We start from the raw sequence: 13,774 nt of genomic DNA, 5'->3' as shown, positions 1-13,774 counted from the left end.
TGCTGATAATACGACCTCAAGGACTCTTTTAAATCGCTCTGTACTGGGATATGCTTTCTAGTTCTACTTCTTCTTCTTATGTTTTACAAGATCTTGTGATCGGTATGACAAAATGATCGGTATTTTATGTAGTTATTTGGTCGTTTAAAAATATGCCCAATATCCAGTTTAAAAACATCCATTTCCATATCTTCCATTTTATTATAATTTCTGTATATAAAAAAGAATGAGGTAGTTTTTCAGCATTTTTTGTTTTTTTCCAATTGGTAAAAGACACCAAAATACATACAAAATTCAGCGACTTCTGTGGCTTGCTTATATCGTGCAAATGGAAGAAAGTGTTCCAGCTAGAAAGGTGTTTGATTCAGTACCTGTAGGTAGAAAACACTGTAGAGGACGTCCGCATCTTCGGTGGAAGAATCAGGGTTAACCAACGATAGGGCTTGCTGGCGATTGCTATTCTACGCGGTCAAGGACGACTCTCGTCTGTAATGACCAACTAGGAAGAGGAAAATACACCGAAATCTCTTATCTCTGAATGAGGTTTTAGGCTGCTAACAATACTTGCTAAGAATTAAGAATTCAATATAGTAATAATTCAAACAGTATTTTATTTAATTTTTTTTTTTCCAGCACGATTCATTTAAACTTCTCTCTATTAGGTGTTTCTGTACTTCTGCTTATTTTTTATTTTGTTTCTAAAAATCTGCAAAGTTTAACTTATATAACACTACATTAAGACCGAAAAGCTTTCGGAAATTCTCATTTAAAATTCGCGCGCTGTATATTTTCCGATATTTTAAGTTTATGTAGTTTGGCAGCACTGTCCTTAATTACTATGCCAAAAATGAGCGCGATCTGTCAGACAGTTCGTTTACGGCAGCTGTTGAAACCAGTTCACCTCAGTAGGGCGTTGCGAAAAAAACAATGGAAAAAAATATTGAACAAAGAGTTTGCATCAAATTTTGTGTTTCGAACGAAATTTCGTGTGCAGAATCGTTGCGAATGCTACAAAAGGCTTATGGGGAATCAGTTTTATCGAAAACTCAAGTTTATGAGTGGTACAAAGCCTTCCAGGACGGTCGTACGACCGTCGAAGACATTTCGCAACGCACTACTGAGGTGAACTGGTTTCAACAGCTGCCGTAAACGAACTGTCTGACAGATCGAGCTCATTTTTGGCATAGTAATTAAGGACAGTGCTGCCAAACTACATAAACTTAAAATATCGAAAAATATACAGCGCGCGAATTTTAAATGAGAATTTCCGAAAACTTTTCAGTCTTAATGTATGCTTGCTTGCACGTTCTAGGACAAAGTAAACCTTTTTTATACTTATTCAATTAATAAAAGTGTAGCCAATTTTTCTTCTAATGTATGGTTTTATTATAAAATGATTTCTGTATATGAAATATATTTAGATTTTCAATCAGTTCTATTTTCCAAAACATCGAACGCACTAAAATCTCTGGATGGGACTAACGTCCAATAACAGCAGTTACTGTAACGACAAAAATCTTATAGTTGAATAAAATTAGTATCGAGGAAGCCGATATTTCCTTAAGTACGCAAGGTTTATGTAATGGAAATAATGGAAATTATTGAAGGGTGTGAAGAGAGAAAAATGAAGTTAGTTTTAACTTAAAAGCAAACTATTCAACTGGAGTTAAAAACGCTTAGTGTTAATAAAATAATAAGTTGAAGTTGATTAGAAATAAATATTAATTACTTGCTTAAGTGATATGGAAATACTAACTCTAACTCTTAGGGAGTTATTTTATGGGGTTTTACGATCTACGAGTAATATATAAAATATATATATATAAGTTCTACTGGCAAAGGATCGGATTTAATTACGGATTACATTGAGAAAATATAGATTAAAAGAAGGTGAATTAACTGTTTATAATAAAGTATTTAACTTATATATTTATTATGGTTATTTGGAGAATATTTAACTGTACATGTTTAAATTCTGCTATTAAAGAACGGAATTATTGCATCTTTTTGAAGCTAATTACGGAATAGATTGGAAAAATATAGGTAAAAAAGAGAGATTAACTTTTATAGTAAAGTACTTAAAATAAATAAGTAATTGATTGCGCTTACGAGGAAAATATTTAGCGCTACATGTCTGAATTCTGCTCTTATAGGACCGGATGTTACATTTTAGTTAGGTAAACATAGCATTTAAGTTATACATACATTTAACTTATAACGTTTGTGAGGAAAAATTTAGCTATACTTGAGCTATATAATTGAAATGGTTTTCCAAGATAAGATAAAAACTTGTGTTTCGAAAAAAATATAACCTTAACGTATCTGCGCTTCAATAGGAGCATTACAAATATGGGTACATAATTTAGAGGTGCTCTGGAGTTGAACTTTTAGGACTACTTAACACATCTTAAGCCGTAAAGACAATGATAGTAATTTTGAAAGAGTTGAACTTGCTTTTCTATGTTCTGTGCTACATAAACAGGAACGTAACAGTTCCAGTTACTGTAATATAATAGTTAATGAAACTATTAATTCAAAGCTCTTCCTTACATTTCATTATATTTAACTGTGTAAAAATTTATTAACATTACTTAGCACTAAGTTTCAGTTTCAGTAACGGATAAGCCTTAACTGCAGTAACGAAGTATGGAAACGAAATTTCATGGTGAACACGCAAAATGCGTGAACCTGAACTTGAACCAAATAATGGTTGCGGACATGAACTGCCAATAAGACAAATGCGTGCGAACAACAATTTTTGCACAGCAAACGTGGAACCAAGACAAATCGACGACGTTGTAATGTCGTTTACGTATTCACGGTCAAAATTTTGTAATAGAAAATTGCCATATCGCTACACTAAAGACAAAAAAAAGAAATAATAAAATCAAAATAAAATAAAGCAAAACTGACCACGCAATGGTCGCGATTTTAGTTGCCGACTTCATATGAATGAGCGGAGTCAGCCTGTAATAAAATTGCCTCAACGACCCACAATGCTGGTAACATGTTAACACAGTTAACAGCAACAGTGGAGCAAAGCCCGGCTTACTGCCTGCTTATAATGGGCTGTACCAAGTCAACAACAGACACAGCAATAGACCAGCAACAATAATAACAGAGACTCGTGGAAGCATTAGTGCACTTTTATGAGATTTTCAGAGTAATTGCATGAGTTTTATGTGTGTTGGGCGGTTTTCTTGTTTTGAGGTGTTGTGTATAGTCCATTGGCTGTTGTTGTTGGAAAATTGAAAACGAAAGTGATTTTACATGCCGGCAACAACAGCAGCAACAACAACAACAATAAAGTAGTACTCAGCTTAGTCAACTTTGAGCCCCAGTTCAGTTTATATTTCGGTCAAAAAATATGTCGGTGTTTTTCTTCAAACGATTTTTATTTGTTTTTATTCTGTTAAGTTTTGCATTAATTTTTTTCTAGTTTCAGTTTTTGTAGTTGGAGTTTAACAGTTTAGTTTAGTATAAAAGACGCTGCAGTATTGCAATAAAGCAAACAGTTTTCTTTGTGATTCAAACAGCACAGACCTTCTTAACTTAAAACTAAAAACCAAATTAACTACAAAATGTTTAAGTTGGTAAGTTCACTATGTTTTACATATACTAGAATCCTTTAATTGTAAGAGTCCTTTATGTTTCATTTCTAGGTGGTGTTGTCTGCTTTGCTTGCCGTAGCTGCTGCTTATCCTGGTTACTTGGAACATGCTCCAGCACATGTAGTTGTTGCTCCTGCTACAACTATTGTACATGAACCCGCCTTGGCCAAAGTAGGTGCTATTGTTAAGAGCATACCCACCGCTGTATCACACCAAAGTCAATCTATTGTGCATAGCTCCGCTCATGTAGTCCAACCTATTGTTGCTCCAATTGTCAAAACTACTTTAGTTCAATCTGCACCTGTGATTAAGACAATTGCCGCTCCAGCTTTAACAACTGCTTATGCTGGTCCAGCTTTATCGCTCCATGGTGGTTGGGGACATGGCGGTTGGGCTCATGGTGGTTGGGGTCACAGCGGTCATGGCTGGTAAATAGTTCATCCTAAGGCTTAAGCATGTTCTTTTCAACATGAAACTAGTGGTACAGGCAGTTGGGCGGTCATTTTTCTATTTTTTAAGTTGTAAATAATTTTCATCCCCACAAAAAAAATAGAAGTTTTTGGTTTATAAAAATCGCGACTGATAAAAAAAATTGTTCTTAAAAAAAATAAATTTTAATTTTTCAATGAAAATTTCAATTGTTTTAATTTTTTTTTAATTTTTATTTAAAGTATTATAAATAGCTGAGAATACAAAAATACAATTTGATTAGAGTAAACATTTATTAAAGGTTCCAAGAACGTTTGGGTCTTCGTCCCGAAGCCGTATAAGTTTTGTAAATATGAAACTTTTTTGCAGAGATGTCTCGTTCTTATGTCTTATTCATATAGCAAAGCCTTTTAAAGTATTCACCTTAAAATGTTTGTAATAAAAGTCGTTTGTCATAGTTTTTTCTACATTAATTTTTCAATTATTTTGAATAATTAGACTCATTATATCTAAAAATAGCGGAAAAAATTTGCTTACGATCTGGAAACGACATGCTGCATTAGCAAGAAAACCGTCGAAATGGACTTGTCCAAAGGCATTCTATATAAATAAACCAGAACTGAACTAGAAATGTTCAAAAAAAGGTCCGGTACAGAAATATTCAATCATAACAGAGCTTTCTTCCCCAATATATATTTATTCTTTTACCACATTTCCTCTCTTATTTGTCTTTTTTTCGCATTTTTCTTACTAGTGTTGTAACTTTTGTTTGTTTTAATGTATAACAGATGAACAGATGATATATATTAGTTCCCTTAGATCCTGTGAGGAGCATGGGTCACATATGAACAAATATACGTGAGTTAAGCTAAGTACTGATCGCTTGCATAACTTTAGTGAAGAAGTTTACATTGTATTTCATTTAGATTAAATTTAATAAGGCAATTAAATAATCAAATATGTAATATATATATTATTTATAATTTATAAATAAAACATATAATTAAATTACTTTAGTAGATGATGTTAAAGACTTTTTTATTAATATTGTTACATACTACTGATTTATAGTGAAAACTATAGATATCTCTTGTCATGACCCCGCAAATATTAAAGAGATGAATATGGTAGTTGAAAGATATGGATTTTACTTTCTGTTAATATTTTAATATATAACATAATATGCAAGTACATACAAGTTTATATATGTGAATGAAATATAGTATATATATACTCACAAAAAAAATCTCATTCATTTTTTTATCCCATTTTATTTTTCAGAATTATTCAAAATTTTTTAAAATATTTTTTTTTGTGGTACTGTTACTAAGCCCAAGTTATTGCAATATATCTTATAGATTGCGGTTTCGCTTGTAATGATAATAATAAAAATGTACTTAAGATTATTTTCCTAGATACAAAAATTCTGATATGCAAAATTTAACGACTTTTGCATAAAAATTAATGAACATAGATACTTGTATATTGTACCTAACTATAAGACTCTCTATGAAGACAATACTCAAAATTGACTTGATGTTTTGCATTTTGAGAAGTTGTAAATTTGAGTCCAACAATAGGTTTGAATCCAAAAACCAGTGAATAAAAGTGAAAGAAAAACGTGAAAATATTTTGTATGCGTGAAATATTTTATGCATTTTTAAATAAAAAATTAAAATTTCAGAACGGATATCTAGAACTCTATGCCGACCGATATCGATCAATTTCGAGAAAATTAAATTTCAGTGCGTAAAATTCATTAATAAAAACTTAAAAAATTACAAATATACGTGGTTTGCTTCGTTAATAATTTTACTACTCAAAAGAAGAAATACTTGAATCAGATTCAAAAAAAAAAATTCAAAAAAAAATAAATAAAATAAAAATAAAAATAAAAATATTTACAGAGAAAAGATCAGAATCAATGCGACAATTCTCCAATTTGTTGTTAAAAATAAACATTTTTTTCAGTAATTTTTTAATATTTTATTTTTTAATAGTTTTCTAAGCCTTAAAAAATTTTGACAAGAAAACAATCAAACAGTTGTCGCAACAATGGTTCCGCCTCTGCTCCATAAACCAGACGTATCTGCAACCGAAATCCATCCACAGCTGTATTTGTATCTGTATCTGTGGCAATCGACTGTTAACACTTCTAACTGAATTCTCTAGCAGCTTTTGTAATTGCTTTTTTATGTAATTTTTATTGTTGAAAATACTTCAAAAAAAAAAAAAATATATATATATATAATTTTTTTTTCGTAATTATTTATTATTACTTAATGTTTTGATTAACGACAATTGATTTTCAACGACTTAAAGTGCTGAAGGCTCTCGTTTTCTATTCATCTATCTCTAAGCATATTTAAATGCTGTTGTTAAATAAAAATCGATTTTTATGCCGCACTGATTTTGAATCTTTGAATCTTGTTACTCTCATAGCGTATTCCCCCCTTACACCTACAATAAATTATTTTCATAGATATTTTTAAATAACTAAGCAGCTTTTGATATGAAATTACTATATTTAGCAAAGCTGCTCTTATTTGCCGTCAAGCGTTCCTTTTAGCAATATCCGGGCGATATTTTTTCTTGCATAATTGACTTAGAATTGCTGTTATTATACTATCAGTTATTATACTATTTCTTTCATTATAGGGTAATGAACGTATAATTTTTACTATGATTATTACTAGATACTGCACTTTTGATTCATAACTAAATCTTGAACCTTATTCGAATGATCATTGATCAATTAAAATTGAGGCTAACACTTGGTATGTGATCTAGTTTTTGCATATATGGCGGGTAAATATTTTAATATCGTATTATCATTAATATACATAGTAAATAATATAAAATTTAACAAAATACATATCATTTATTTTTTAAGGTTTTTTATGCAAAGCATATTTTATTTTTCATGTTATTAAAAAATATTTTAAGTATTTTACTCAGTTAACAAGAATAAAATTGGTTTTAACAGCTGCAAAAATTCAACGCCTATCAGATGTAAATTACAATTAAATTAAGTAATTAATTTAATATCATCATTATTAATGATAGCATAACTCTTAAATAAATTTTTTTTCAATTCTTTTCTCTAAGATTCAGAGTTTTGACAATTATTCTGATACGTTTCAATATTTCTGGTGTTAAACAATTTTCTAGCTCCCCACTTTTTTTCTTCTGTATTTCAAATGCGTCTAGGATGTTTTATACTTTTAACTTACTATATTTTATCTAGGCTTGTTTTTGGTTTTCCTAACACACTCAACAATATCTCCAGCATTAACATTGGCCAGACTCTCGCCTTTACAAATCCTTCTGGCTAGTTCTATCTTGAACCTCTTCTGCTTATTATTACGAGATTTTGTGGATTCAAGCTTATTAAGAAGAACTCGTTCCTCCCTCCACTTCCAATTAAATTCTGTCTAATTATATTCTCAGAACTTAATTTACTGAATGAAAAAGTACTTTAAAAAAACCCTAAGACCAGCAATACAAATAAACTTTTAGTAGTACCAACGCAGTCTCACATTTTCAGTCTTCACACAACTTCATATAAGAAATTAAACTAATCCACATAATATATGTATAACAAATAGAACCATAAAGCAATTATAAAATAATAAAACCACGGTTGCCACTTGAAAATTTTTTTCTGTACCAAAATTGGTTTAAAAAGGTACCATTTCTGTAAAAAAAGGCCCAACATTTTTTTGAACCTTTTTGTTTTCTCGTTCTGTGTTTTTCATAGTGTTATAAATGAACAAAATATAAAATAGTGCAAAGTTGCATTTATAAAAAAAATTAATTTGAAATATCCAAAAGTACCAATTTTGGTACCAAAGTACCATAAATGGCAACCGTACCCTAAGAATGGAAAACTTCTAAGCAGAAATTTAGAATGAAAATGACCACACTTCCGCACAAATTCTTTATGATCTCTTCAGTAATATATGGAATTCTAAACAATATCTAACAACTACAAGAACTATAGTAAATCGTTTAATATAATCATTTTAAATTGACCACATAAATACTCTACGAATCATAACTGAGCAATGCGGTGAGTAAAACCCATCTTTATCACTGAATGCTTTGCTAAAACGTGGATGGTATTGATTTACAATGCTATCTAGCTAACTGTAGAAGCGAAAAGACAAAACTTATTAACACCCAATTTAGGGACTGTACAGAATACGTTAAATATAGAAGCCAAACACGCAAACTTTTAAAAGCCAAATTGTGAAATAGGGTATTATACACTCCTGTTACTACAATATTTGCTGTGACGCTTAGCTTCATTTCTTGTTGAGTAACTTTTATCAATAGAGGGTCACTATAGAGAATCAATCGTATAACCTAACGATATCATCCTTCTTGCACATAATAAAGAATATATACAAAGTAAAATAAAATATCTAGTGTGTGGATTATGAGTTCATCGAAATATGTTATTTCATAATGTATGCTATAGCATCCTTGTAGCTTTATTAAAAGGATTAAAAACGAATTTTAAAAAAATATATATCAATCAATATATTTAATAAAAATTATTGATTAATTTCAATATTTTGCGCCTATTTGTACTAATATTGAGCCCTTAATGTCATCTAAAAAATGCCGTATAACATTAAATTGTGTTAAGCTATTCACAACTTAATATTTATATAAAAAAAAATTTCCAGTTGCTGATGTATTACTATAAACAATTTTATATTGAAATCAGTGTGGCCGCATCCCTGAAAAATATAATGCTATATCGGATTTAAAAAAATGCTAAAAAAATGCTAAATAAATGCTAAAAAAAATGAAACTTTATGATGTTTTAAACACCAAATAAGAACATAATTAATAATATTTTATTTATTTACAGTACATTACATTATCAAAAATTTAAAAAAAAGAATTTCTATGTAAATACATCTTCCAAATTGATATCATATAATACTTCCTCATCTTGAACGGAGTTTCGTAAGACATTATTTTCGTTACTGAATTTTTTTATGAGTTCGAGAATAGAAACCATTGTAAACCATAGTAAAGAATAGAAACCATTGCTCGATAAGGATTCTGTTTCTAAGTTTAGTTTTTACTAAATTCATTGCACTAAACACACGTTTAACTTCCGCATTACTAAAAGGTAACACTAAATATATCATGACAAACGTCGCCAATTCATTAAAGGGATTTTCATATATTGCATTCTTGTATTCAAGCACACAATTCCAAAAATCGATGGTTGAGTTTATATTATTCCAAGTAAGAAGTGTTAATTTTTGCCACTGAAGTCCTATATTGGTGATTTCCTCATCACTCATCCTTATCTTTTCCTCTTGAATGGTTCTATTACTTCTACTAATTTTTAAACTATTTTCTAAATAATGCCAAAAAAAGGTTACTGAAATGCTAAATAAAATGCTAAATGCTAAAATCAAATTTTACAGCTATTTCACAAAAAAAATGCTAAATCTAGCAGCTAAAGTGCTAAAACGGCAACTCTGATTGAAACACGAAAAAAAAAAAATAAGATTCTATGACAAATAAATAAGTATTCAGCTATATTATTTTTGTTAATGTATTAATATTAAATTAGTTCTATTTAGATATGATATTATTCTGCGCAATAAAGATATTACAGTATACAGGTCTACATATATATTAATATCATACTTTGCACTATACTACGGTACAGATTTAATGGCATTTATATAGAGTAAGTAAATTAAACAAAATAAGAATTGTAAAAACTTGTGATGTATGTAATATGATTAGTATCAAAATATTATTCAAAATCAATATTTAATACCGAAGTTACAAGCGATAATGATATTGGTTGCATATATGTACAAATAGTTCTAATTATATATTTTATTATTTATTATTTTATTAAAATCCAAAAGTAGGTAGGCATAATAAGATCTAAGATACTCTATCATAATAGAGAGAAGAGAAATAGATAATGATATGAATTTATGAAAAATAAGATACTATTATTCTGATTATTCTACAGCTGGTTTATAATTTGAAGGAAGTGAATTTGTTAATAAACTTTCACAAGAAATTAACAAGACTCCAAGTTCGAACATACAAGTCACGCGTGGCTTTGAGTCAGTAGCCTAATGAACACTGACTTTGAGCTTCAAATTTGGAAGCGCACTAACTCAACTGACCATAGCTATATGGTCAGCCAAAAATTCAATTAATTAAAAATAAATAAATATTTTGTTGTTACAATTCATTACTCTTCGATAAAAATTTTACTATTGCAAACAATGGTTTACATTAAAAATTTAGTTTCTTTTATCAAAACGGAGTGACCGATAGTGCCACTTTTGTTTGATAATGTTAATATGCGTTCTTGTTGGAGTGGTTCTTCCGCCACTAAGCACACTTTCATTTTTTTATCTAATGGTTTAAAAATTGATTTTAAGGGTTAACATATTCGGTAGAAATTGCAACAAATGACTGAAAAAGCCAATTGAAAAGATGAGAAATATATTCGATTTTTTTTTTTGGAAAACTTTAAATCATGCTTACTATGAATTAAGGGTATTCTTTCTTATAAAGAGTTCACTGAATAAAACCGAATGGTACAAATATACATTCTAACAGATTCCGTAATGACATTCTGACTGATAGTTCTTCAGAAATTTGAAGCAATTCCTTCGTGGAAAGCGCTTTTCGTTGAATGAAGAAGCCATTACAATTGTGGAACAGAGCTTCCGGAAAATCATTACAGAGATGATATAAAATTATTGAAGTATCATTGGAATAAATGTATTGAAGTTTTGAGAGACTATTTTGAATATAAATACCAATGTAAATAAAAAATTCCCACTTTTTATTTGTGCTTTTATAATCTTTCAACTAACCTGTACTATATATTATTATGTTGAAGCTTTTTGAGCCAGTGCGCTTGAGCACTTTTACTCTTTCTTTCTTCAGTCTTCTTTCTTTTACTCTTTTCAAAATCACTCTTTACGTCTTTAGGTTAGGTTAGGTTAGGTTACTGGGGCCGTCCGAAGACTCACTTAGACCATGAGGTCCATTGTGATACCCTAAGAATTTGACACCTGTCCCTATAACCACTTTACGCCTTTACTGGATTATTGTTTATCACTTCATCAGACTAAGCAATAATTGACCTCAGATATACATACCTCCCCGAGAATCCTGTAACCATTCTGAGATTTGAAAACGCGGTGTTTGTAAGTCTATCAGTTTTCGCAAATAATTTCAGAGCTCTATCCTTTATGTATTATATTATTATAAATTCATATGTTGTTATTTATACATAATAAACAATTATATTAAAATTTAAATTCTTAAACAAAATATATCCGTTTTCATATATAGAATATTATTCATTCGTATTATTTGTACTTGTTGTATATATGAAAACTATAAAATACTTCAAAACACTTCGAAACTATTTACTTATTATTGATTAATTATGTTTTACTGTTATTCTAATTGAATTGGATTTCCATAAATTTAAGGAAATTGTAACAAAACTCATTACGATAACAAAAGCACCCAGAAAATCTAGTTTCTGGGCATACGACATACGTCAGAGAAGCGGGCACAGAACAATCATTTTCAGACAATTTGCACAACAAATTCTAATATTACTGAAGGTCGTCTACCAAAGACACTGAATAAATGAGGCACGACATGAACTAGCAAATCATGTTTCTCGATTTATAAATAGTGAATAAGACATTATATGAATAAAATTATACAATACACAATACAGATCTATAACAAAAACAAAAAAAGCAGATATAAAAAAATGCGGTGATTGAAAGGAAAAACATTCTTGCCATCAGAGCCGATTTGCCAATCAAAATGTGGCAGCTTACCCGGAAGGCGATAATCGGGCAAAGAAGTCATGCAAAGGCGAGCGAAAGCAGCTTAAGCAGCGCAGCTCAAAAGCCAAAACAACTTTAGCTTAGCGACTAAATTTTTGGTAATTCCATGGCATTTGTTAGCCAAATTTCTCTATAAATTGTAGCACTTACAGCAACTCGGGACTCAAACGTCAAAAGTTTCAAGCCAAGCGCGAACAGTTTACAGTGAGCAAATTATCAATCAGAAAAATCTGCAAAATGTACAAAATCGTGAGTGACAAGAAAATGATTAGATTTTATTATTATTTATTCAATTAACAATTTAAATTATAAAATTGATTTAATTTATTAAAATTAGTAAAATTATTTTTGTGTGTTAATGTCTTTTAGTTCGTTTTTTTGGCACTTATTTCTTTTGCTTTTGCTGGTCTCATCAGTGCACCTAGTGCTGTGGTCTACGATGCACCAGAGTATCCCAGCGCTAGTGGCTATGCATATGAGCACAGCATACAAACCCCGGATTATGCCACTCATGCCTCGGTAAGCGCACCACTTAATGGATTTGCAGCGGCTCCAGTGTTGCGCAGCTTCTACAATTCTCCATTGACATATGCGCAAATCTGGTAAAATCTTGTTGACGCCTTGCCTTAAGTAGTACCCGTAGTTTCTAAATTAAATAAATCGAAATCGAAATATTACGAGATAAATTGTGTTTTAATAATAAATATTTACGATTATATGTTTTCCTTTTAGATTGCAACTCAATTTAAAATGTTTTATTGTAGGAAATATATTTGATTTTGAATTTTGTCTCAATGCAATGCAGTTATTTTTAATGAGAAACGATAAATGTGGGTTATTAACAGAACTACGGCAGCAACGCCCACGACGAGAAGCTTTGAGCTATGCAAATATTGCATTAAGATTTTAACTACCGCATTGTTTGGCGATGTCTTGCAGTTTTTTGCTATTTAATGGATGCAGTAATAATAGTGCCTACAGAGGTGTAGGCGAATTTATTTATTAATGACAACTTTAAAATTCTACATTGTTACCGAATTAGGGGCCATAATAAGATACTAAATGATTGCAGTCGAAAATTAATGTTCAATCAAATAAACATTATTTATTTTGATAGAAACAAAAACAATAGAAAAGAAACTGTTAGATAAACTAAAAGTACTTCATTTTAACTATTTTCTGTACTTTAACTTTATTCTCTTTAGCTTTATTTTTATCCTGCATTTGCTGAACTGATCTGATCATGTTGGCAACTCCTGCATAATTCACTTGTTGGAACACGCCACCCTTGAAGCATAGGCACAATGGCACAGTGCCCCGTTAATACTCTAGTAAGCACACGAACTGCAGGTTTTTGGTTTAATTTTTATCCAACCTAGGCCATAAGGTTCTAGCTACCTCACAGTCCTCGCGGTTAGCCCATAAATTGTTAGTCAACATATTGATGATTTCCTCTTTTATCCTAAACAGTTCACATATCGGTGTATGTATTGAGAGATCAGCCTCCCTTATATGCAGTTCAAAACCTCTTCTGGCCATCTCATCTGCTAGTTAATTCCCTTCAATATTGCTATGTCCAGGATCTATGTGTCTCAAAAAACATCACTGCTTAAAGTTTCATACAGTAAGTTTGCAAATTGAGAGACTAAGCAAATAAACAGACAGATAACTAGACAACCACCGATACAGATAGTTGCACAAACCAACTTTGCTAAACTTATTCCATATCATCTTAGCAAAAAGATTTGTCTCAAATCGAAGTGATTGCCTAAACAAAAGGTCATTTTAACGAATAAAGAAAATTTCTTTTTTCAGAAATGTATATACCATATGTTATTTAAATATGAATATAAA

General features: G+C 30.4%; 1 protein-coding gene across 1 annotated transcript; it reads left to right on the top strand.

Annotated features, from left to right (window-relative positions):
* The first annotated feature begins 3,483 nt into the window (after positions 1–3,483).
* Positions 3,484–4,161, top strand: LOC119668460 (cuticle protein 64-like). Its single transcript, XM_038077966.1, has 2 exons — positions 3,484–3,593; positions 3,663–4,161. The coding sequence occupies exons 1-2, from the start codon at positions 3,582–3,584 to the stop codon at positions 4,041–4,043; spliced, it is 393 nt and encodes a 130-aa protein (XP_037933894.1). The 5' UTR covers positions 3,484–3,581; the 3' UTR covers positions 4,044–4,161.
* Positions 4,162–13,774: the final 9,613 nt, after the last annotated feature.

Source organism: Teleopsis dalmanni, chromosome 1, assembly GCF_002237135.1.
Source record: "Teleopsis dalmanni isolate 2A chromosome 1, ASM223713v2, whole genome shotgun sequence".
Lineage (NCBI taxonomy): Eukaryota > Metazoa > Arthropoda > Insecta > Diptera > Diopsidae > Teleopsis > Teleopsis dalmanni.
This window is presented reverse-complemented; position numbering and strand designations above follow the sequence as displayed.